This window comes from Lepisosteus oculatus, chromosome 3 (assembly GCF_040954835.1).
Source record: "Lepisosteus oculatus isolate fLepOcu1 chromosome 3, fLepOcu1.hap2, whole genome shotgun sequence".
Lineage (NCBI taxonomy): Eukaryota > Metazoa > Chordata > Actinopteri > Semionotiformes > Lepisosteidae > Lepisosteus > Lepisosteus oculatus.
In genome coordinates, this window is record NC_090698.1 from 74,038,914 (window position 1) to 74,062,812 (window position 23,899).

General features: G+C 44.5%; 1 protein-coding gene across 11 annotated transcripts in view; it reads right to left on the minus strand.

Annotated features, from left to right (window-relative positions):
• Positions 1–23,899, minus strand: part of mctp1a (multiple C2 domains, transmembrane 1a) — a 195,548-nt gene that overhangs the window by 125,303 nt on the left and 46,346 nt on the right. For 10 of the 11 annotated variants that reach the window (XR_001480038.2, XM_015360520.2, XM_015360537.2 and 7 more), the window contains exon 2: positions 19,503–19,617. Coding sequence is in view for 10 of the 11 variants with exons in the window: in XM_015360520.2 (XP_015216006.2) it covers positions 19,503–19,617 (115 nt within the window). In the remaining variant the exon portion in view is untranslated. Of the gene's footprint in view, positions 1–19,502; positions 19,618–20,250; positions 23,156–23,899 lie in introns of those variants that run through there. The other variant, XM_069187527.1, reaches the window with a different exon arrangement.

Here is a 23,899-nt window from a genome sequence, read left to right on the forward strand (position 1 = left end):
CATACAGGAGGTGACCCACTTCATCACCCCACTGAAGAGCAGCTCCACCTGGGAGACACACAGGGATCATTCTGCACCAGCAGCCCCACCTGGGAGACACACAGGGATCATTCTGCACCAGCAGCCCCACCTGGGAGACACACAGACACCATTCTGCACCAGCAGCCCCACCTGGGAGACACACAGACACCATTCTGCACCAGCAGCCCCACCTGGGAGACACACAGAGGCCATTCTGCACCAGCAGCCCCACCTGGGAGACACACAGGGATCATTCTGCACCAGCAGCCCCACCTGGGAGACACACAGGGATCATTCTGCACCAGCAGCCCCACCTGGGAGACACACAGACACCATTCTGCACCAGCAGCCCCACCTGGGAGACACACAGACACCATTCTGCACCAGCAGCCCCACCTGGGAGACACACAGAGGCCATTCTGCACCAGCAGCCCCACCTGGGAGACACACAGAGGCCATTCTGCACCAGCAGCCCCACCTGGGAGACACACAGAGGCCATTCTGCACCAGCAGCCCCACCTGGGAGACACACAGAGGCCATTCTGCACCAGCAGCCCCACCTGGGAGACACATAGAGGCCATTCTGCACCAGCAGCCCCACCTGGGAGACACACAGGGATCATTCTGCACCAGCAGCCCCACCTGGGAGACACACAGGGATCATTCTGCACCAGCAGCCCCACCTGGGAGACACACAGGGATCATTCTGCACCAGCAGCCCCACCTGGGAGACACACAGGGATCATTCTGCACCAGCAGCCCCACCTGGGAGACACACAGGGATCATTCTGCACCAGCAGCCCCACCTGGGAGACACACAGGGATCATTCTGCACCAGCAGCCCCACCTGGGAGACACACGGGGATCATTCTGCACCAGCAGCCCCACCTGGGAGACACACAGGGATCATTCTGCACCAGCAGCCCCACCTGGGAGACACACAGGGATCATTCTGCACCAGCAGCCCCACCTGGGAGACACACAGGGATCATTCTGCACCAGCAGCCCCACCTGGGAGACACACGGGGATCATTCTGCACCAGCAGCCCCACTGCACACAGATCAGGGGGAGGAGAGAGGACAGAGCTGCTGCCCCAGGTGGATTGAGGAGGAACTGTAGGGAATTCAGACTGCACAAGCCCAGTGCATAGCTTAGCCAGCAGACAGGGTTAAGATTCTTCCAGGGTTAAGAGTCAACTTCCCCAGTGCAGGGAAGGGCCCTGGGATCTTTACTGACCAAGTAGTCGGGACCCCAGTCCAATGTTTCTTCCAGAAGGTGGCTTTTCCTACACAGAAGTGCAGGGCGAGGAACTCCCGCTCCAGAGGGAGGAGCACCACCAAAGGAAATTTCACCACGTGAAAACGTGAAGCTTTCAGGCCAGCTGGGTTTCCATCAAAACACTGTCCATCAAAAAGCAAGGCTGTATCCACTGTCATAATCCATTTTCAACATGTATCTTTATACATTATTCAGTAACGCTTTAATTAATGGGATCATAATGAATTAAATATAAACTGGCTTTCAAAAGCCTGTCTTCCCTGGTAAAGCAAACAGTACTCCAGTCAAATCAATAAACAAACAAGGGAAACGCAGTTTTGTTCCTATTGATGTCCAGATTGCTTTAGCTTTGTTTCTGCCACCCAGCTACCCTGGACAGCAAACTGTATTGGCAGGTTAATTGTCTGTGTTCCCCTGGGCGCAGAGAGCTCTGCTTGTTCAGGGCCAGTGAAAGTCTCCAGAGCTGTTTCTCTTTCTTGTCCATCTGCTGACACACTGTCTCCTGTCCTCAGAGAGTCTGTTTGCACCCTGCTCCAAGAAAATAAGCCGTTCAAGGTCACCAGGCAGGACCGCGCACTCAGTAGAGGGAAATAATTCAGAATTTGCACAAAAAATTGAACTGTGCTGTTTTATTTCCAGTAATGTACTGTATAGTATTTATGATCCACCCCTCACAATGCAGGAGATACAGTTATAATAACCTAAGAAAGGTTTCAGAAAAGAGGTGCATTTTCAGATCATCTAGTTTGGTTGCTACTAACAGATACTATAGGTCAGAGAATCTAAATGCAACTAACTGCTACAGCTCTTTAAACAAGCAATAATTGACATACAGAGAGCATATGACATGGTGTATTTATATTTTCAGTTCCCCATAAAATCTTAATTCCCAAATCACAGTAATCATTTGGAGAAACGTGCGTTTTGATTGAGAACTACTTAATAAATAAAAAAACAAAACAATACAGGGGGGGCATGCCCAGACTACTAATACAGATTTATTAGTAGAGCAATAAAACACGCTTACACTTACAGTATACAGCTCTTTTCTGGACAGTCCACTCAAAGCACTTTACAGTTAAAGGGGATCCCCTCCACCACCACCAGTGTGTAGCCAGAGTGCACCAGTTCATCACACCACACATCACCTCTCAGTGGGGAGGAGAACAGAATGATGAAGCCAGTTCAGAGATTATTAGGAGGCCATGACTTGTAAAGGCCAGGGGGAAATTTTGCTGGGACACCAGGGTAAAAGCCCTACTCTTTTTGAGAAATGTCCTGGAATTTATAATGACCACAGAGAGTCAGGACCTCAGTTTTACATCTCATCCAAAGGACAGTGCCTTTTTATAGTATAGTGTCCCCGTCACTATACTGGGGCATTAGGACCCACAAAGACTGCAGGGTGAGCGCCCCCTGCTGGTCCAACTAACACCTCTTCCAGCAGCAACCTTAGTTTTTCCCAGGAGGTCTCCCATCCAGGTACTGACCAGGCTCACACCTGCTGAGCTCCAGTGGGCTGCCAGCTGGGTTGCAGGGTGATATGGCTGCTGGCAAGTAACACAAGGATGTGTTTAATACTCCAGAAAGGAAAAACAAACTATAAATACAGAATGGAAAAACACTGTGATGAAAGAGATGCTTCCAAAAAGACTTTTGTTTATGCAGATGTATCATTTATGTCTTCTAAACAATGTGGGGAAGCAATTAAAAAGACAAAATGCTAGGACATACTGTATAGTGAAAGGCATATAATGTAAATAAAGGGATATTTAAATTGCATAATGCTCTATTAGGGCCTCATTTAGGAAATGTTGTACTATTTCATTCGCAATATTGTAGAAAAGATATTGCTGCTCTGGGGTCATTCCAGAGAAGACTAATCAGATCCATTCCCGGGCTGTAACCTCAGTGTCCTCCACTGACTCTCTTTAGTCTTCAACAGAGAGAACTAATCCTCAAAAGCAAAGACAAAGTGACCAAGTCAGTCAATAAAAGGCAGTGTGTGGGATTTAAACAAACTGTGACAAGCCCAGGTCTTAATGAAATACCATCCCCACTCCTCGCTCGGCTGAAGAATGAAGAGCTTCCTGTTGCTCCTGCTCTGGATTGAGTTCCTCAGAATCTAAGTTTTTTTTATTTCTCTTTGATGTTTTTCTAAAACACAGGAACAGCTTTGCTTGCCAAGACTGTTCTACTAAACCAAGACCTCATTTGCATTGTGACTATTATGGACACATTCACAACAAGCATCTAATGAACAGGCACTGTTAATACAAACAGTCCTGTGCATAATCATGGAAGACCCGTTCAAACATAAAAATGAATAATGACATAACAGCTGGTACCTAATTGCGCCTTCAAATGGCTTCCTTCTTTGTACTGACAGTCAAAGAAAACACTTGGTGTCACATCAACAAACGCTGTATCTGTTCAGAATGAGATCACAGCTACATTATATTGTACAAATACGCCATCGCATACAGACGGCGTTCACATGTTCAAGCAAGGCTCGTTCCATTAAACACTACCTTTTCCAGCACAACATCATCTCATGGATCCACTGTGAGGATGCTTAAATGTCTTCTTATGTCATGCTTCTGAACTGTGAAAAAGAGAAAGCTATAACATTACCTCCAGCCTTGAATTAAAAGTACCTGGAAGCTGATATGGGTATCTGACTGTTACTCATGGGTGTGCAGGCTTATCTTGAAAAGAGGCGCTCTGGGTAAACAGAAAGGAAGAGCTATTGGATAATCCTAGAGATCCATCTGATAAGAGACACGGAAAATAAAACCGGCGAGTGATTTGCGACTCTGATGGATGTATGGAGGCCTGTCCCCAGGTGCGGGTGAGCTCTCAGTGGGTGCCGTCTGGGAGTGTGTGAGGTTTGTGAGTCAGCAGGAGAGACTGGTGGGCCCGACGGTGCTCCAGTCAGTTCTGACTTGCAGCAGACTGCGGCCATGTGGACTGCAGCCAGCTCCCCACCAGTCGGGTGTCTTCTGCATGTCCGCGGACTCTGCACCCCAGCCGCCATCTGCCCAGCAGTCACCAGCTGTTCTCCTGGGCTGCCCCTCATTTACCCACGATGCCCCTAACAGCGTAAAACTAAAGTGCCCAGAACTCTGGACTCAGCATTGCTTGTGACTCTAGTGCCCCAAAACTGTGACTCCTGGGGGTCTGAGCGCAGGCCAGCTGCACCGGAGTGGACAGTGTGTCCACACATTGACCTCAGGGGAGACATGGAGAAGGAGAAGAGTGACCAGCCTATAAACACACATCTAACACATTATCTCATCCTCCTTGCTGGGTATTCTGCAGCTCAAGGACCCAGAATAATCAGCGTCCAGTTTGGTCAAGGCTGATATTTAGGAGCTACGACGTCGGGGTTCAGTATCCTCCCAGACAGTATAATCCTCAGGAGGGCTCTCGTAAAAAAAGTTTCAGTGTGATGTCTGGATGCTCACAAGCAAATTGTTTAACTTTCAGCTACATCTGACGACACCTCCTTTTCTCAGCACATTAAGCATGTGTGACGATTAGTAAAAATCCACGAAGATGCTTTTAACCCCTCCTAGTGACGTTATGTTGCTCCCCCCAGCTGCTCCAGGGTGCCGTATGAATGACTGACCCTGCGCACTGACCCCCAGCTTCTCTCCCTGTCTGTGTCTCATGGAGAGCAAGCTGGGGTATGTGAAAAGACAAATTCCTCATACAAGAAATTGTATAGGGCTAATAAAGTGATCTGATCTTACTGAAAAGTACTGTGTTATTTTTGCTTAATGGCATTCTAAATCTGTTTTACTTTCTATTACCGTTGTGTTTATTTGGATTTTTGTGCATTAGATGAGATTACCATCTCCTCACTAGGGCAGCTCAGCCTGTGAATCATAATGAAACAGAGTAGGAAAGTTAGAGCTCTGGACTCGCAACTATTTTCACTTTCCTTCATAAGCAATGCAGCTGGACATCGCTTCTGGAGCAGATGTTTTAACCCTGCTTCTTGTTCAGGGGACTGCTAACCCCTGTCACGGCTCCCTGTGGTGTTTTTAAAAATTGCTGACATCAGGATGAGAAGACACTGTGCCTTGATCACACTACAGTACATGTCTAATTTATAAGACAGATAGATAAACAATATCTTCTTTAAAAACACATTGTAACAGGTCCAGCTAGGAAAGTGGCTCATTGACATTTCCAGGGCACAAAGAACAGTTAAAGATCAACAGCTTGTGTTTGACACTCACCCTCACTGTGGACGTGAGTCCAAGGGTTGCCAGGCACGTCTGAAGACAATGAATAACCCGAGACATTTTGTTTTAAGAGTGACAGGTTTTTTAAACCGATGCATCCTCTGGTATATTGCCTCACCGCCTAGAGCAGCATCTATTATTAAAGCTATGTTTCTTTCTTTTTTAACTTATGTGCCAGGCGCTGAGCTTTTCTTATTGTTTGTACATGTGAGGCTAAGAAATGAGTTTGCTTGTGATTCTTAAATATTTAATTTACATATACTGCATTCAGAAAGTCATTTTTATGCATCAGTTTCTATTTACAAGCAGTTAAAGAAACAAAATCAGACTTGCACAGAAAAACAAGTATGAAAACATTAATCATTGAGTTGCCTGTTTTAACCAATGAACTCATTTCACTAATATATTTCATTTTGCATTTATATAACCAATGCAATGTGTAAAATTTCCTTCTTTCACAAACATTTTATCCTTTTTCATGAAAAAAGAATTGCAGTCAGAGGTTTCACATTTAATGACCAACATAATTTTGACATTTTAAAATGTAAGTTTGTTTTTGTATTTATACTGCAATAGCTAATAATGTGCTTATTAAAATATCAATTAAATAATAACAAACTATTGCATTTCCCAAATTACTGTAAATAGATCTTCGTCTCCCACTTAAGTACAGCCCCACCTGGGAGACACACAGGGGCCATTCTGCACCAGCAGCCCCACCTGGGAGACACACAGGGGCCATTCTGCACCAGCAGCCCCACCTGGGAGACACACAGGGGCCATTCTGCACCAGCCACTTGCATCCTCTGGTGTGTGTTTCACTGTTTAAAGCGCTCAAACTCTCTTTTCCTCACAAGCATTATATCTGTTTAACCATTAATCCTCTTTCATGAAAAAAGAAATGTTGTCTGAGGCCTCACATCTAATTACCAAAGAGGAGAATTAAGTTACTGTCAGAATTACAAAGCAGTCAACCATCAGCAGGCCTCAAGACACAGGGTGGGCTTTTCAATCTCACAATCAGTACAAGCCAGGCGTGCAGTTCAAAGCCACACTGCAAACAGGAGATATTAATGCAAACTGTCCAGCAGTTCCTGAGCATGAAAACAAACCACTGCTTTGGTCAGAGGCACCTTCCAGGATAATATTAACATTTTAGCAATATTGCTAGACAATATTAGCAGCCTTGTGCCTGGTCACCGCAGTGTGTAATAATGAACCAGCACACAGGACAACTACAGAGGCAGGAAGGAAAATACAGCCATGCTTGTCGGGCACAAGTCAGGACTTTAAGTGTTAATAACAGAATTTTAAAATCTGCTGGAAGTCAATGAACTGACACGGGCACGGAGGTGACAGGTTTTCTGGCCCCATGATTTCTCATCCCCGATGAGTCATCAGGTCACCCAAGTCTATTTTTCCTGTTGCTGAGACCTAGATTCTGTCTCATCCGAGGTTAACTGTAGAAATTATTATTATTATTATTATTATCATCGAAGCGGTGCAGTGGTTATCATCACGGCCCCGCCACACTGGAGCCCTAGGATCAACTGCTGGAGTAGGCTAACTGGCTCTGGGAAAATGTAATTGTACACAGTTCACTATAGGCTGAATACCGCTGTTCTGGTGGTGCTTTGTTTTGATTAGATAGTGTAGGTGGAGTTAATGGCATTTATCTGCAAAACCATTGCACAATTTGAAGATTTTCCTTCCCACCAAGGTTCAGGCCCCATCTCAGCAGAACTGTGAAGCTGTGAATGGGGTCAGTGGTAGATCCCACTCACTGGTGATACTGCGACTCCATTCCTTAAATGTATCTATATCTACTGACTGGGAAAGGGGATATTTTCCCTCCCTCCTTTGCATAGGGATGGATGCAAAGTGCAGGTTCTATTTTATAATAATAATAATAATAATAATAATAATAATAATAATAATAATAATAATTGCTTATACTTATATAGCGCTTTTCTGGACACTCCACTCAAAGTGCTTTACAGGTAATGGGGATCCCCTCCACCACCACCAGTGTGCAGCCCCACCTGGATGATGCGACGGCAGCCATAGTGCGCCAGAACGCTCACCACACATCTAACTATATAGTGCAGGTGTGGTGCCAATTGTTTACTCAGCTGGTTGTCTGTTTTACAGCTGTCACAGTCCACATGATATTAGATCAATTGGACTCATTTACCTTTTTTCTGATGCAAGTGTCGTTGTACTGACATTTTTATTTCAATTTCATTAGCTCCTTGAACACCTTTACTAGGGCAGTTTCACTTGGGGTACACACACAGTTGTGGGGTACATGCCCACGAAGAAGACGACAGAATTCTGCGTGACTGCTCAAACTTCAGTTACGTTTGGAAAGCAGAAAACTGAGGGCCTCTATTGTGAGGAAGAAACAGTGTCCGAAGTGTTTTCCATGGATGCAGAAAGTATGTACTGTACTGTAAAATGTGTTGTTTGAAGAACACGAGCAGAAATTTGGAATAGACAGTCTGACTTTCCCACAGGGATGTTAGAATCTCATTTTCCACATGAGAGAACTGGGAAAAGCCACTCTTGTGTAGAAGACAGTACTGTATATTACCAAACACTAAGGTAATAAGTTATATATGATATGTTTGACAGTTCCCATCCGTGATAAAATACTGTATGTTAAAATACTAGTAATCCCACTGGCATGTATCTTCATCAAGACAAATGAGGCACCATTAATTTCACTTCCTAGAGATAAAAACTTTAAAAAGTCAGGTAAAAATCCCCAAGTCTATCTTTTAAGTATAAAAACCTATATTTAAAGGAACCTATATTATAGCATTATATAATATATAATATTATAATATGTCCAGAATTATCCAGCTTTCATGCTAACTAAAACTATTTTGTATCAATACATAACTCATGAGAGTGCAATTCAGAGTGCTGCTCATGTATAAGGCACTAAATAATACAGCTCCAGATGACCATAAAGTCTTTTGCATGTCTACAGCCCGTAACCTAAACATACATTTACCTAGTCAGGTCTTCTCATGTTGTTAGCGTTATCTTTTCACTTCTGTTTCGTGTGATATGAACTACGTATGTACGCTATCATACAGCACTCTGAGCTTGTTTTTATTCTTTGTCAAATGAATTGTATTATCATTCAGTAGGTGACAGACCTGGAAATTAAGCAAACCTGAAAGTGATTTTAAACTAAGAATTATAATTAAAGCCAAACACCACTGTCAAGGTCTGTTCTGGGTGTCTCCAGCTCACCTGAGAATAATCTCTGGCACGGAAGACAGCGATCGTTTCAAACTGCGCATACAGTCAGCGTAATTAGCCTTCTTTTCACCATACTCTCCCCTGACTATTTGCTGCCTAATAAGCACATGAAAGGATGCAGGAGCTATTTAAGTCTCCTGTCTTCCTCTCCCACAGGACTGTGGATTTCATATGTAAACGTGGATAGATACAGACAATTCTATAGTGCTCTCTCGAGATAAATGAATATGTATCTGCCACCTGTGCAGCTTATTTGAATTCAGCTCAATCCAATAAGTTTAATGCATAAATTAATACATTGACTAGGAAGAAATACAAATCTGCCATTAGAACCCTCAGACAGAGGATTGGACAAGATCTCTGCTCTTATCTGACTTCTGTTTCATGACTCTGTGCTACTCCCAGAGTCCCAGTCTCCACTGAACTTTTTTTATTACTGCTAAATATTCTTTTTTTATTTATTCTTTCCCCAACCAAAACAGGAACAAAAAAAACAGAACAGATATACTTATATCTGTTTTTTGCTCTGTGCAAAGTTATTAGGATTATACTGTCATTTGTCAATCCATGCAGTCTTCCTTTTATAAGTCACAGTGGTTGATGAGCAAAACAGCTCTTAATAGCGTTTCAAAGACCAAAGACCAAAGACCAATAGGACCACTATTGAACAGAATCTGCACCTGGCAGAAACTCATTCTCTTTGCTTTGTTTACAACCTGATTCAATTGCAGGCATACTGTATGCCTTTAAAAAGGGTAAAAAAAAAGTGATTCTACTTTGCAAGGCAGTATTTTTAGCTTCCATCGTACAATGAAAGGAAATTGCAAACCCTGAATCTGCTGGTTGGTTAAAAGGCTTGTGCAACATTGATGCTTGTGTTTTACTGTATATGCTACAGGGACCAACATGTTAATGTGCTGCAGTCGGGATTGTTCTTTCACTAGAAATCTCAGAACATGTTTCTCCAACCCCAAATATATATATAGAATGAGCCTGAACTTTGCAAAAGCTTAATTAAAGCACATCGGTCTGAAACATGAGCCCCGGAGAGCTGAGGCTGCAGTCAAGACAGTTTAAGGAAGCAGGATTCAGAGCTTCTAACTGGGAGACTGTGGGTCTGAATCCCAACTGAGACACTGTTGTTGAACCCTGGACCTAGTACCTTCCCTGAACTGATACAGTACAATGACCATTAATGGGTGTAAATGTCAGTTGCTTTGGATGGAAGTGTCAACCAAATAAATATAATACAGATATACAGACCCTGCTGTGTTACTGACTGTGAACAAACAGCGGTGGTCCGGGACTGGCTGTGTCAGAAGGCCTTGGGACCAGCAGCTGGGACAGGACGTCCACACTTTCTCACCTGTGACAGAGTGGCCTGACCCTGCCAGCAGAAAGACCAGAATCCCTCGGCCAGCCCCAGTATCTTGAACCTGCCCGGTGTCATCACCCCCATTAGCAGGTGTGTGAAGAGCTGGGCTGGTCAGCACCCCCTACAGTCCACTGACAAGTCCGCACAGGGTCTGGGAGGGATCAAGGGCCACAGAGGAGCGAGAGGTGACCTGCCCTGCCCCTGATGGACGCGACGACACGAGAACATCAGAGTGTCAAAGAGTAAAGAGAGAAAGACAGGCATCCATGCAGAGAGCAGCGGATCTGGACATGTAGTAAGAAGCGTGGAGTCTCTGACTGGAGTGGGGGTGTTTTATTCTGGATAAAAGATGTCAAGATTCAGAGGAGGTTCTGGGGAAGAGAACAGAGCAATTAATCAAGCTGATGTTCTTTAAATAACGATTTCTTTCCAAGCTGCCCTCCCTCGGTCTAATGCAATTTTCTTATTCTGGTCTGAATATTGAACTGCCATTCTAATACGAGATAAATCACAGAAGGTGCAAATGGAACTATTAGGTGAATATTTTTCTCATGAGAAACGGCACTAATCGATTTGAGTTGTCAAAATCTTTTGAAGAAGTAAGAGCAATGGCATATCTTAAAACTTTTAATTTCTAATGAGAAAAACTCAACTGAGATGTGTTTTCATACAGATCGTTGGATGAACAATTGGTTCAATTTAGACCTTTTACTGTGTTAAAGAAAACGAATTGCAGGTGGCTTGTGCACATGCTGTACAGTACAGAGCTTACTGTGATGACGGCTTATTGCACCCAAAGGTTGACCTAGAATAAATTGCTATGGAGTAGATTGAGAGCCTGGCTCATGTTATTGTTCTTGATTGATTGTTGTTTGACAGCACCTCAATAATTTGGGGTTAGGGTTAGGGGACTGGAATCTTCTCATTATGCATTACTGCAGTTTACTTGCAGTTTACTCTGCTTTCACCACACTACTTTGAACCTAATCTCGTGACATTGCTCAATACCATTCTGTCTTTCTGGTCAGGATACTGGAGAGAGAATGCACTGTGGTGGAAACCAATCCCAAGTACAGTACATCACTACTGGGAAAGTGAGTATCTCGAGATGACTGAGCAGGACACTCTGGGAGTACACACCTGTGAGCACAGGTAGCAAGCACATCCGTATGATCCACAGCAGACTATACTAAACAGAACTGAGTGGCTGGGCGTTTAAATCTCCCTTCCTTCCTTTCAAACTTCCTTTTCCCCAGTGGGAAATGTGCAGGTAAAAAGAGGTAACAAAATACATTATAAAGGACATTTACCACAACATGAATCCACTCACAAATAAAAAACATACATGCACAAGTTTAAAAAAATAAACTGCTGTCGATTTGTCTCAAAGGCTGTTAGAATGTGTCATGATCAGTAACATTATCGTTACGATACACTAAGGGGCATTTTCATTCATAACTGGAGGATGCAGCAGACAGTCCTGCATCAATAATGCCTGTTCCAACAGTTGTTCAGCTCTTTATCTGTGGGCCCAGAGGCAGACGCAATGTTACATCAATAAACACGAGCACAGCTCCAGACATCCAGCACACACACAAATGAACAAGCAGGTACAAGTAAGTATATCCGAGCCATGACTCGACCTCAGCTCAGGCTGAACTTGTGGTAGCTGTGCCCAGGTGCTCGAATGGAAAACGCTGATGTGCAGTCTCATGCACTTGAAAGTTACTGAAAGGCGCTATATTCACACAGGGGTGGGAAGAAGACAGACAGGATTGTGTGCTGCGGGACCTTCCACAGATGCGATGATGGCGGTGAGTCCTGCCTCCTGCTGCTTGAAACTCTATCACCACAACGACGCACTGGAAGTACTACAGTAGCTGTCTAGCAGTGGAATCACATATTGTTTCTCACCTGTTGTACCGTCACAGGGAAAGTAAACAAAGGCTGCCCTCTCGTCACGTAACAGCACCATGAGCCCGCGCGGACTGGCGTGTATCCTATCGCCCTGTCTCACCCTATTCACCCCCACCTGCGGCAGCCTGCGGGGGAACAATCCCTCTGACACAGAACGAGCAGGAGATGCCTTCATCCTGTCGCACTTATCTGCTCTTTCTTTTCAACCAGGATCCAGCTTGTACAACTTGTGCAACTCCAGTGAAGTTTAATGACCAATTTTGCTACATTCCAATACTACACAGCAGAAAGAAAGGGAATTGGAGGATGTGGCTGTATTATACTGCATACACACAAACAACATGTGTTCACTACAAAGACTTTCCTCACAGGAGATTTCCAACAAACATGGCACAGATGCTTTTTGGGTAGGACTACTGCTTCCTCAGCTGCTGCATGTTTTAATTTTTCAGCAGATCAGCCTTTTCACCAAATCCTACAATCAGATGAACATTGGCAACACAGTGTGAACTGCAATCAATACCTGCAGCTTTGAAATCCAGATGAATTTGCATAATTAGTCGCACAGATTGAATTAGTGAGGAAATGCACAGTAATCAGATTACAGAAAATCAAAACCACACTCTGTTCAAGAAAATGATTATTCCCCCTCCCCCACCCGCAAAATGGCCTCAATATGTCAAGATCTTCTATAAAACTAAGAATAGTGACAGAGTTCAATTTCACACTATCTCAGTGACGACTGTGACTACAGGAAATCCCTGCTTCATGTGTTCATTGTTTTTAAATTAAACTGAACTCTTGTTTTCAGTGTATTGCCTGGATGAAGTTCTCTCCTACGTAAGGTAGAAACAGACTGCTGTATGCAGCAAATGTAGTTTATGATATCAGGAAGCTGGCAGGGGAGAGACTGGGAGTGAGAGATGGGGCAGAGAAAGTTCACTATTCTGTACAGTGCTCAGTCTAACAAAATATGGGCAAACGGGTTCCAAAATAAATAAGGTGGCTAAAGACAGGGGCTCTTTGACCACATCAAATCTCACAATGACTTAAAACAGTGCCGCACCTAAACAGGGCTTAGTGGGGCAAAATCTCCTCTGGTACAAACCAAACCCTGATTATCGAAGGGCATCAACCAAAGAGCCCCATGAAACCCTTTATATACCAAAACCCTTGTGAGATCATACCCATGTGAGAATGTGTTTTCTAACCCTTCCCCAGTTATCCAATTACGTAACTTATATTCACCCGATGTGTCTATTTACAGAGATGAGAGGTCTTTGCTGGCTCTAGAGCAGATCGGCTGAAACTGCCGTCTTTCCTGAACCTGCCTGCCATACTGTATATGGGCAGAGCAAACGTGGTACAATGCCTTGCACCCACACAATTTTGTCCCTGACAAAAGGCAGCTGTTGGGCACATCCAGGGAGTCCTGGATTTCTGGAGAAACCCACACGTGCACAAAGAGGTTTATATCTGATGATACACTGGGGTACAATGCTGATGTATTAAACAGCACATATGCACAGCTGTCACACAATATTACATAGGCAAAAAGAGCAGATTATACAGCACACTGTGGTTGATTTAATTCTGTTTGTCTGTCTGTCCATTCTTTCATTCAGCTTTTCTACATTCTTATTGACCTGCCCTGTCTAGATCAACAGATAAAAGAAGCACATCTTGTAACAGTCAAAATAATTTTACAGTTGCAAAAATGACATTTTGTCAAAAAATCAGCTATTAAGATCATCTTGATACTGGAAATACAGGAATGCAAGGACTTATTATAATAAAGTCTCACTGATGGACAGAGGATGCTGGCCCTTGATCTGAGGAATCAGAAGACCTCTGTTGTACAGCACCTCCGAGCTGCGCGTTTCTCAGTAAATTAATAACCTCCTAACCCACACAGAGGTAATTCCTGGCCATCCAATCTGCACAAAGCGTGACACTCACTGACAGCTGTATCCCAGAAGCCCTCCCTTCCCTTTGCTTGTGTAGGCCAGGTTTCCTCTCACTGTGCTCCTGTCAGCAGCATGTCAGACACAAAAGGAAGGCAGCAGTTCATCAGATAGGTACGGGCAGACCTACTGTACACAGGTGCTACTAGCTGCAGCAGGTGGTCTATAGCAGTCAGAGGGTAATGAGGATTTCAGTTACTATGGAAAGGGTAGAGACTGATTACTGGAAGAGACTCTGTAACAAAAGCACTGTAAACCATCTGCCCCGTATTAAAGAAACAGGAGACAGTCCTTTTTGCTTTTAGAATGAGTTTTTTTTTTTTTTGAGGACATTAAAAAAGGTTTTCTGATCACCGTAATACAGTATCTCTCACTAGGAAATCCTTGGTGCATCAGCTGGAATCAATTACAGTAATTCCTGACTTTCCTGTATTTTCCAATGAATCCCAAAGCACTTTACATATAGCAGGAATGAGCTGTGAGAATCGGGTTACACCAGGGTACGTCAGTCAGGAAGGTCTTAAAGATATCCAGGGATCTTGATAAAACAATGCATGAAAAGACAACTGTCCCCAGGACTGTATCTTTGTCAAAACGCAAAAGGGGGCGCTATCTCTGTTGTTCTTCATCTCTGTATACACAAGGGCAGCCCACAGAATCATGTCAATCAGGCCACTGCCTCCTCACAATCTGCATTCAGTTTCACGACCGTCCACAATCAGAATCCAACCCTACGCAACTCCTGCAAAGGACCCACATTGTTCCTCATCAGACTCCAGTGCTCTCCAATTCCTGCAAACGCCATCGCATTAACTAATCAACCAATCAGACCTTTCCTGCATCACCGCACCCACTACCTCCCGGAATACTTATGCCCTCACCACCTTCGCCTCAACGCTCAGTACTGGTTTTCACCAAGTGGAGCTCCTCAGCTCCGTCTTGAGATTTTCCTGTATTACTTGGCTTCCTGACCAGCGAGCCTGTCTTTGACCACGGCTCTTGAACTGCGGTTTGGATAAGTCCACTCGGACTTTCCTTCTAACTCCCCTAACTCTCTGGAGATCTACTGGATGAGTCACCACATGGGGTCCTATATTTCATCTGGCTAGTGTCGTAACAGGTAGAAGATCCACGCTCACTCGGCACAGTTAGTTAGATTTCCTTTAATTCAGATCCTACTTTTACTGGATGAGTCACCCACAACTTGATTGCAGGAGTCAGGGGGCGTTAAGTGGAGAGTGGTTTGTGGCGCCTGATAAATCTCTTTAAACTTCTTGATATCTTCGGGATGCTTCCAGAATAAACAGGAGGCATCCCCTGATTTATGCCTGACATTGATAATTATGCAGGCAGGAGCAGAAGGTTAAATGTGTGATTTGGACCCTTCAGTTCTTTACACTCGCCTGCACTGTACTGTTCTCCATTGGTGTTTCTCGAATGGGTAAATGGGGAAAATGCATGTGTATGGAAACATGTATTCATGATGCATATGGTCACCTCCACAATTACTTTATTAGTGGTTCAATAGAATCAATCAAATTGACATTTCTTAAATTATAAATGTATTCCCTGAAAAATAAAGTTTACATTTTAAATTTACACAATTACCCGCACCCCCCAGCAGAGCAAAACACTTAACTGGACTCCGCTGATCTGATGACGGTCCCAGAACACAGATGTTTCTGGCTCCTGGAGTTTGCTATACTTTCTGTACAGAACATACCCTCCCCTGGCAAGGACAACAGCACTGAGCCTTTTTCTGTCTGTTTTTACATTACAGAACACATTGCGAGGGATTCAATACCATTCCTTTAGACAGAATCCTTCCAGCTCCTTGATTCCTTCTGTCTGGAGAATCACTTCAATTCAAACCACAGGTTTTTTAATAGGGATTATGTCATAAATTTTGTTTTTGTTATCAATTAACCACTTTTGGGATTTTTTTGTGTGCTTGAGGTCGTCGTCCTGCTAGAAGATCCACTTGCAGCCAAATTCAAGTCTCCTGGCAGTCGGCAACCAGGTTTTTAGATAAATAGTCCTGGTACCTGGTAGAGGTCATGATGCTGATGACCTTAAGGGGCCCAGGATTGGTGGACCAGAACAGACCCATAACCATACAGTATTTTACAGTAGGTATGATGTTCTTCTCTGCACACATCCTTCTTTCAAGGCTACCACTCACCCTTCGCAGGTGTGGCCAAAGAGCTCCATTTTCATCTCATTGGACTGGCATGAAGGTGGCGTCTAATTTTTTATTTGAACACCTTTTGACCACAAGATGCAACCAAGTTCTGTCATGTTCCTGCTGTGTGGAGGCTCTTTCCCAAAAGCTCCTCCTCATTGTGGGAGGAAAGACGACAACTGTTCCAGTGGTCTGAAACTTTTAAATGCCCTAAAAGTGCTACAGTATGTGGTGTAATTAGTTAATTCATTTTTTGTAACTCACAGAGAGATTTAATTACGTAAACAACCATTTTCACTTGTGCATTCTTTGCCTCTCCCCATGGTGATGGATGACAAAGACATTTTAAATGTATGTTTCCTGATTTCTATACTCCAGTGAAACTACGATCTATGAAAGACCTCACAATACTTCCTTAAGACTGAGACAAACACTAAAAATAGAATGTTATTGTGATTTAATTTTGTTTCATTGTATTTAGAAGGTGCCAATAATTTTGACGTGCTTTTGAGAACTAAAATTCTTGCTTTATAACACAAAATACTATTTCTCCAAGCAACTGCAATAAATACAAGAAATACAGTTTTTCCATATTTTTTAGCACAAAATACTGCCCGTTACCTGTGTTTATTTTGTGTGGTCTGTTTTCCACGTCTTAATCAAGGGTGCCAACAATTCTAAGGTGACTGTATATACAGAACATGTGTGCATGTATAAATTCGTGATCTCCACCCCCTGATTTTCCTTCCTCTGTGAATGCCTGTGGGGGTTGAGGGGCTACTGAAATCCTCAGCTGCTGAGAAGACTGATCAGCGCTGCCGGTGTGGGCGCAAGGCATGACGCAGCTGAGGAAATCCCCCAGGCTCTCTCCCACCAGAGCCAGACAAACGCTGCGCTGGACCCCGCGGGCCTGTGGGCTGTCCTAAAACCAGGGTGTTTCTGGCTTCTGGCGATTCAGAAGGCCAATTAAAAGAAAATTCAATAAGCTCACGCCTGCCCCTTCTCTCCTTCCTTCACCTCCCACCCTTGCTGTAACTCGTGCACCAGAGCTGAAGCCCTTTTCCCCCCCTTTCCACCTGCATTATTACTGATATCCAGCAACTACAGTAATGGAGACAAGTAGCTGGATTGTGGCAAATGGCTGCAGCGCATTTCCACTGTAACCTGGGAGCGTGAACATGGCTGGAGATTTGCTGATGTCCTGCATGAATCCAGGGAGAGTGGCCAGGAGCATCAGCCAAGCGCTGGAACTTTCCTTGGCAATGTGGGCGTGGTTGTAAAATGAACTATGACATATCAAATGAATCATACCTCTGCTCATACCTCCACAGCTGCCTACGTTCAGACATTTTAAAGAACTGCATCTGTTCGATATTTTATCACAGGAACCTGCCGCTCCGGAGTGTGAATGGAAGACAGTTCCAGGAATCACCCTGTTCCTCCCCTGCCTGTTTAACGAAAGCAGCCTGCTCTCATCTCACCAGCACGTGGCAGCAGGACCCTGGCCTGCCAGATCACAGGGCCAAGGAGTGGTCACAGCCAGACCGACCGAGGGCACCTGCAGGCCCCTAGCTGCAGGCTGGACTGAAAGACAGTCTATCTCAAGTTTATTAAGCTGCAGTTTAATGAACCTGCACAGACAGTCATGGAGCCATGGAAGCATGGAACATGCCAGCCTGTTTGCTTTCCCATCACCGCAGCTTGTGCTGCAGGTAAAACTGCAGGTCAGCAGGATCTGTCATCTCCTCAACACCCCCACCGCAGGTCCAGGCATCACAGTGCCAGTGTGGACAATGAGCCCTACATGGCACTCCTGTCCACCGCCCTACAAAGGCTGGAGTCTCCGCCTCAGCAAACCCCATGAAAACCAAGGGAAAAGATGGTTCCTTGTGTTGTTGTTTTTTTCATTTTCATTCCATGCCACTATCACATGTGTATTTCCCAGGTTTTGGATAATAAAGGTCTTCTAACTCAATAGGTTCAGCTGGTTTATGATATTGCTACTGGCAGAGCTGGTCTTCAGCTTGGTTTCTGCAGGCGTGTTACGTTAAGGGCTAAAACGCTGGTGCCCGACCTGTCTCAGGAGAGCGTAAGGGTCTACAAACAGACAGGCTGCAGACAGACTGTTTCCTGAGAGAAGCTCTTCTAAAGCTCCAGCCAGTCCTGACGTAACATTTTAGAAACAAGCATGTCTGGTTACTTTTTTATTATTACTCCCTATGTCTTTCTTGTCTTCCTGATTAGCCCTCCCTACATATATGTTGTGTGTGAGAGATGGATTAAAAAGCAGGCATTATGCACTGCTGGAAATATGTTCAGACTATGACGGAGTTTCATGAAAAAAGACAATATTCACTGAGTTTGGATAAAGCTCCATTGGTGGCATGGACACCATTCTTGTGTTTCTACACCTTCTAAACAGTACAGTATGAGCTCATTCTGATATTTGCACCTTGAACGATGCAAAGGGGTTGGCAAAGCATTCCAGTGATGCACAGAATACAATTAGCACCATGTCAATTTTGTTGGACAAAATCAAGCAATTGATAGGAATACAGAAGCTGGAAAACTAGCCGAAAAAAATCACCTTCCAGAAAAATAATTTGTATTTGACACACTGAAAATTGGAGACACATCAATCCTTCGAAACACGACAGGCTGATAATAATAATATCAACTTTTGTGTTACTTACATTTTATAGTATATTTATAGTACTTACAGCAAAAGGCAGGTTAGGTGCACTTACACATAAGATAAGATTACATTATTGGCCGTATACAGTACAATTTCTTGCATGAGGGATTTGTCTTTTCAAATACCCCAGCTTGCTCTCCATGAGACACACAGACAGGGAGAGAAGCTGGGGGTCAGAGCGCAGGGGCAGCCATTTATACGGCACCCCTGGAGCAGTTGGGGTTAAGGGCCTTGCTCAGGGGCCCAACGGAGTAGGATTCCTCTGCCGCAACCAGCAACCTTCCAGCCACAGGTGCAGATCCTTAGCCACAGTGCCACTGGTCCACCCCATCAAAAAAGATTAATATGGACATTCTTCCATATCCATCTTTTTTATTTATAAACACATCATTTTCAATTGATCTAAATAGCTCACTTAAAAACCTCATCTGCAAGTAACTTCAGCATACTTCATCAGAAACACTGGGGTCACAGCTCATTAGCATGACTGGACCAGGGCTGGAGGATCTTTGCGGCCGTCATGAGAATGAGAGCACACCCTACCTCTTCTGTCCCGTATGGCCAAGTTCTGCCCCTTCTTCAGCACGATGTCCAGCTGGAACATTCCTGGATTCGCCCCTGATGGATCCGCATTACTTGGCCCAAATCTACCGATGCCCTGCAGGAGAAGAGAAGATGGGAAAATGCAGATTTCAGAATGAGGGGTTACATCACCGCCACCAGCCCACACGAGCCTCGCTACAGTCACGCAGCTGACGCAGCCAGAATCGTTTTCACTCTGGAATTCGAATGTTCCTGCTCTTCAAAGTCACCTGTCAGCTCATGAGTGTGAACCAATGAAGACATTGACACCGACGACCCCTGATGCCCAGTGATGCCCACTGACAGCCCCTGACGCTCAGACCGAGCTCCCGTGCATCTGCTGGGTCTCAGGTGTTCCCTTGACCATGTGTGTTGTTACAAGCTAAGTTACAATGAATCGATTATTACTTCTGTCACTGACAGAAACCAAAGAGGATTTAAATCACAGATGAGGACTAATGAGGCTTCAAGGACCTATGGGTCACACCTGCGTTTAATGCATCTTTCCATGCGAACTGTATGACTGAGTACAAGTGCTCACATGCTTTTACTTTGTTCCACACCCTTAACTGAGCCACAAAGCATCACTGTTTTCCCAGTTAGAGCCTATACACCACATATCACTAATCGGTAGGAAACAGTCATGGGAGAAAGACAAGTTCGAACTGCCCTGTTGTTGACGCTGCCTGAGTGACTGAGTTAGACTGACCTCCTGTGTCCTGGACCCTGCTCCTGTATCCCCACTCAGATCCAGCTTCCCGGCTCTGTGCCCTCTTCAGCGATGGAACCTGGTTCAGTGTCTGTAGGCTGCTGCCACACCTCTGCAACAGAAGTACCTGGGGCTCCTGGCCAGCTTTCCCACCTACAGTCCTGTCACCTCTTCCCACAGAATTCTGGAACAGCTGGTGGCAGCTCAATCACAGCCTCATCTCGCGTCTAATGAGCTCATCCAACCCTTTCATCTGGGTTCGGTTGAGACAGAGTCGCAGCACTGGAACAGCCTCATTAACACAGATAATGTTTTGCTTGTGGCTTCTGAGTGTGGGTCACTTACAGAATTTTCTCCTTCTGAATTTAACTGCAACTAAACAATAAGTGCAAATAACTGAGGAATGATCCAAAAGAGAACTTCTTTACTGACTGCCTAAGATCTCTGCTTAAGTTCAGGTCCTGCAGTCCAAGGCCAAACTGAGAGATTAGTTCTTATGGGTAATGTGGGTCAGCAGAAAACATAACATAGGATGATTGACACTCACAGACCAATAACTATAAAAGTGGCAGATGTTTCAATTACAAGACAGTAATATAGATTTACTATATTTATAGTGTGTAAACTATATAATTTAGTTTACACACTATATAACGTGCGAAGACGTGATCTTAGTGACCTATGGCACTGTGTAAGAATAGTGAGGCGTTTCACGGGGGCTGTCAAGAATCTGTTTGTGTTGTTCTTTGACACAGCCCTCTTGCAGGGAACTCTGGACCTCTCCCAGGCTGGTGCACCCGAGAGACGCGTCAAGATCGTAATCCCTCCTCTTAAGGGCGCTCCGGCTCTTTCATGCTGATTGCTGATAATGATTTCATGCACCTGCCCCTCCTTATTTAAGCTCCTTGCTACTCCGGGCTCTACATTGGAAGATGGACGCTGGAGGCCCGTCTAACATCAAGTCGCCCTACATCTGCGGCTTGAGGGCATAGGCCTCCTATCGGCGTCCTGGCCCAGCTGAGTCCAGGGCTCGGAGCGCCTGGTCTCGTCATCCTGTTTTAATTTCCCTGTCCCTGTACTGGATCTCGTTCCAGTTTTTAACTTTGTCTTGTTTTCGTCGCAGATGGATCAACCAGATTTGGACCGTGAACTTCGCTCTGGTCTTTCCCCTGGACTGCCATGGCCACGCCCCCCCACGCTCCGGTTCACTGTTGTCATGCCCCCCTGTCTTTCAACCTGCCCTGATCCTCGTCGTCTCCTCCCCGTTCTCCTTTTCCACTCAATTCCAGATTATACCGTCTGCATAGGGTCCTGGACTTCTCCTACAAGACGAGCCCAACCAGACACAGAATCTGAGGTCGCTCAGCTCAGTGCTGGTTTTTTTAAGGCTGGCGGCTGATAGCTGCAAAAGTCGATGACAGGAGTCAGACAGATAATGTTAGAATATAGGAAAGGTTGTAAATGGGAGCACCTGACTGGGTGGCTTGTTCCAGACTCCCACACCCTTGGAATACAGCAGTGCCTCTTGCTCTCAGTTTAAAGTGCATTCCCTCAGAGTTTCTATGAATTTTAATGTTCATTCTGAAGTCCACTGGACTCACTTAGTCTTTGCCTTTAGGGGTTTTGAATACTTGTATCAGGTCCCCTTGTAGTCTTCTCTGTTCAAGACTAAAGAGATTCAGATCCTTCAGCCTGTCAGTGTAGGGCATTGCCGGAAGCCACAGTATGTATGGTTTCTCCTCTCTGTACTGAATCCAGAGTTGTAATATTGTTTTACCATACCATGATGACAAAGCAGATCTGTCTTTCCACAAGACAAAGGGATTTTTTAAAGAAAAATGTAAAGCTATTATGCAGATACAACAGCAACACCTCGGGGGACAGTTTCCTGCATATGCCAGACAGATTACATAAGGATGCCACCAAATTTAGCAAACTGTCCATCTTACACATTCAGTACCTGATGTACCTTCACAGATTTCTCCACTGACACCCTTGCAGAACAACTGAAACTGCCTCCTTGCTCCAGAACCCCTTTACCCTGCTTCCACATCCCACAGGCTTGCAGGGAGAGTGCAGACTCCCTGTGATGGACTCACCCTCACTGACTGCTCTGGCTGAGCAGCTGCGTGTCAGGAAGAAATCAGTATTTAAGAGAAGGCAAGCTCTGTGCGTTAGCCCCGCTCCTGCAGGCTCTTCGAAACCTTCCAAAATAACTGGCTTGATGAGTCAGAGAGAATTCCAGCCAAACAGAGCAGGATTGGTGGTGCTTTAAGACATGATTGTGTACAGCACACCGTCTCAGGGTCGATAGGGATGGTGAACCGTGCTTCGCACAATCAGAGGCGACAGAGGACCTTAAAAAAAATCTCTAAACTGCCTGTCTGGACATTGGAGAGATTTAGTGAAATATGCCATTAAGAAAAGCACCATCTTTCCTCCAGGAGAGTTATTGATAACCTTGTCAACAGGACATAATTTTCCTCTAGTTTAAGTGAATTACAGCACTTCTATTGCTCCTGTTGGTGTTTATGAAGTTAATTTTTCTGTACCCATTAATTAAATATCAGGGTGCACATGGGGATCGGTAGCTGAACTGTCTTCTCGCTCTGTTGTTTTATTTCCCCTTCGCAAATCAATGTGCACCAACCTAGAGATCATTTCACCCATTTAATCCACAGTTCTCTGAGTCCTGCAGTCCCATTTGTCTGGGGTAAAATGTTTTTAAAATTTCAAACTGGCCTCAAACAAGCATATTGGGAAGGCAAACATTCTTTCTCAATAGTCGTTTGGCAAGAGTCTATTCTCTCTATAGCAGTTTACAGAAATTATAACTGTACTGTTATAACTTTGTACTGTTGAATTATAATTACTGTACTGTACTTTTCACATACAGGTTTGATCGTACTTTGACCGTACTTTGATCAATGTTACAATCAGCTCTGTTCCCATTTGGGATTTGAACCTGCAGTCTCCAGGTCTGGAGTCCCAGAACCTGAACCATTACTGTTAACTGGCTGTTGCAGTAAGTTGTGTAATTTGTTTGTTCCACTCCTACCAGCACCATCAGATGATATTTCCATGAAATAACACCTAATATTTACCTAGACCCTTCTGCAAAAGGCTCCATTCACTTCATATTCAAACCAGACCTAAGGAGAAGTGCCAAATCCTGTGTTCACAACATTTGCAGACATAAATGTGTTTGCAATTAAAAAGAACATATAAACAAAAAATAGTTATCAGCATCCTCATAGAACAGCTGTAAATAATGCACTTCTCTATAGGAAACCAATACCCATTGAACTTGCTCCACATGCCAGTGTGTTCAGATTCAATCCTGTAGATAGGTGTAGCTTTTTCCCCTTCCCAGTCAGCAGCTGGGAGAATGATGGCTTAAAAGAACCCATTTAGTTGATGCATTAACTCTATTAAAAATTTGGGAAGCAGTTCCTACCTGCTCATTCATGAAGAAAGTCGTCAGAGCTGATTGGCATCGTGCACTGTCATGAGCTCAGCTGGTGTGATCTACACAAGCTATTCATTCATGAAAGACAGCAGGCTGGGCCTCAGTTCAAGAGCTTAGCTGAGGAGAGCACTGCACTGCAACAAGTGGGCAGCTTCATTCACCCAGCACCAGGCCGACAGA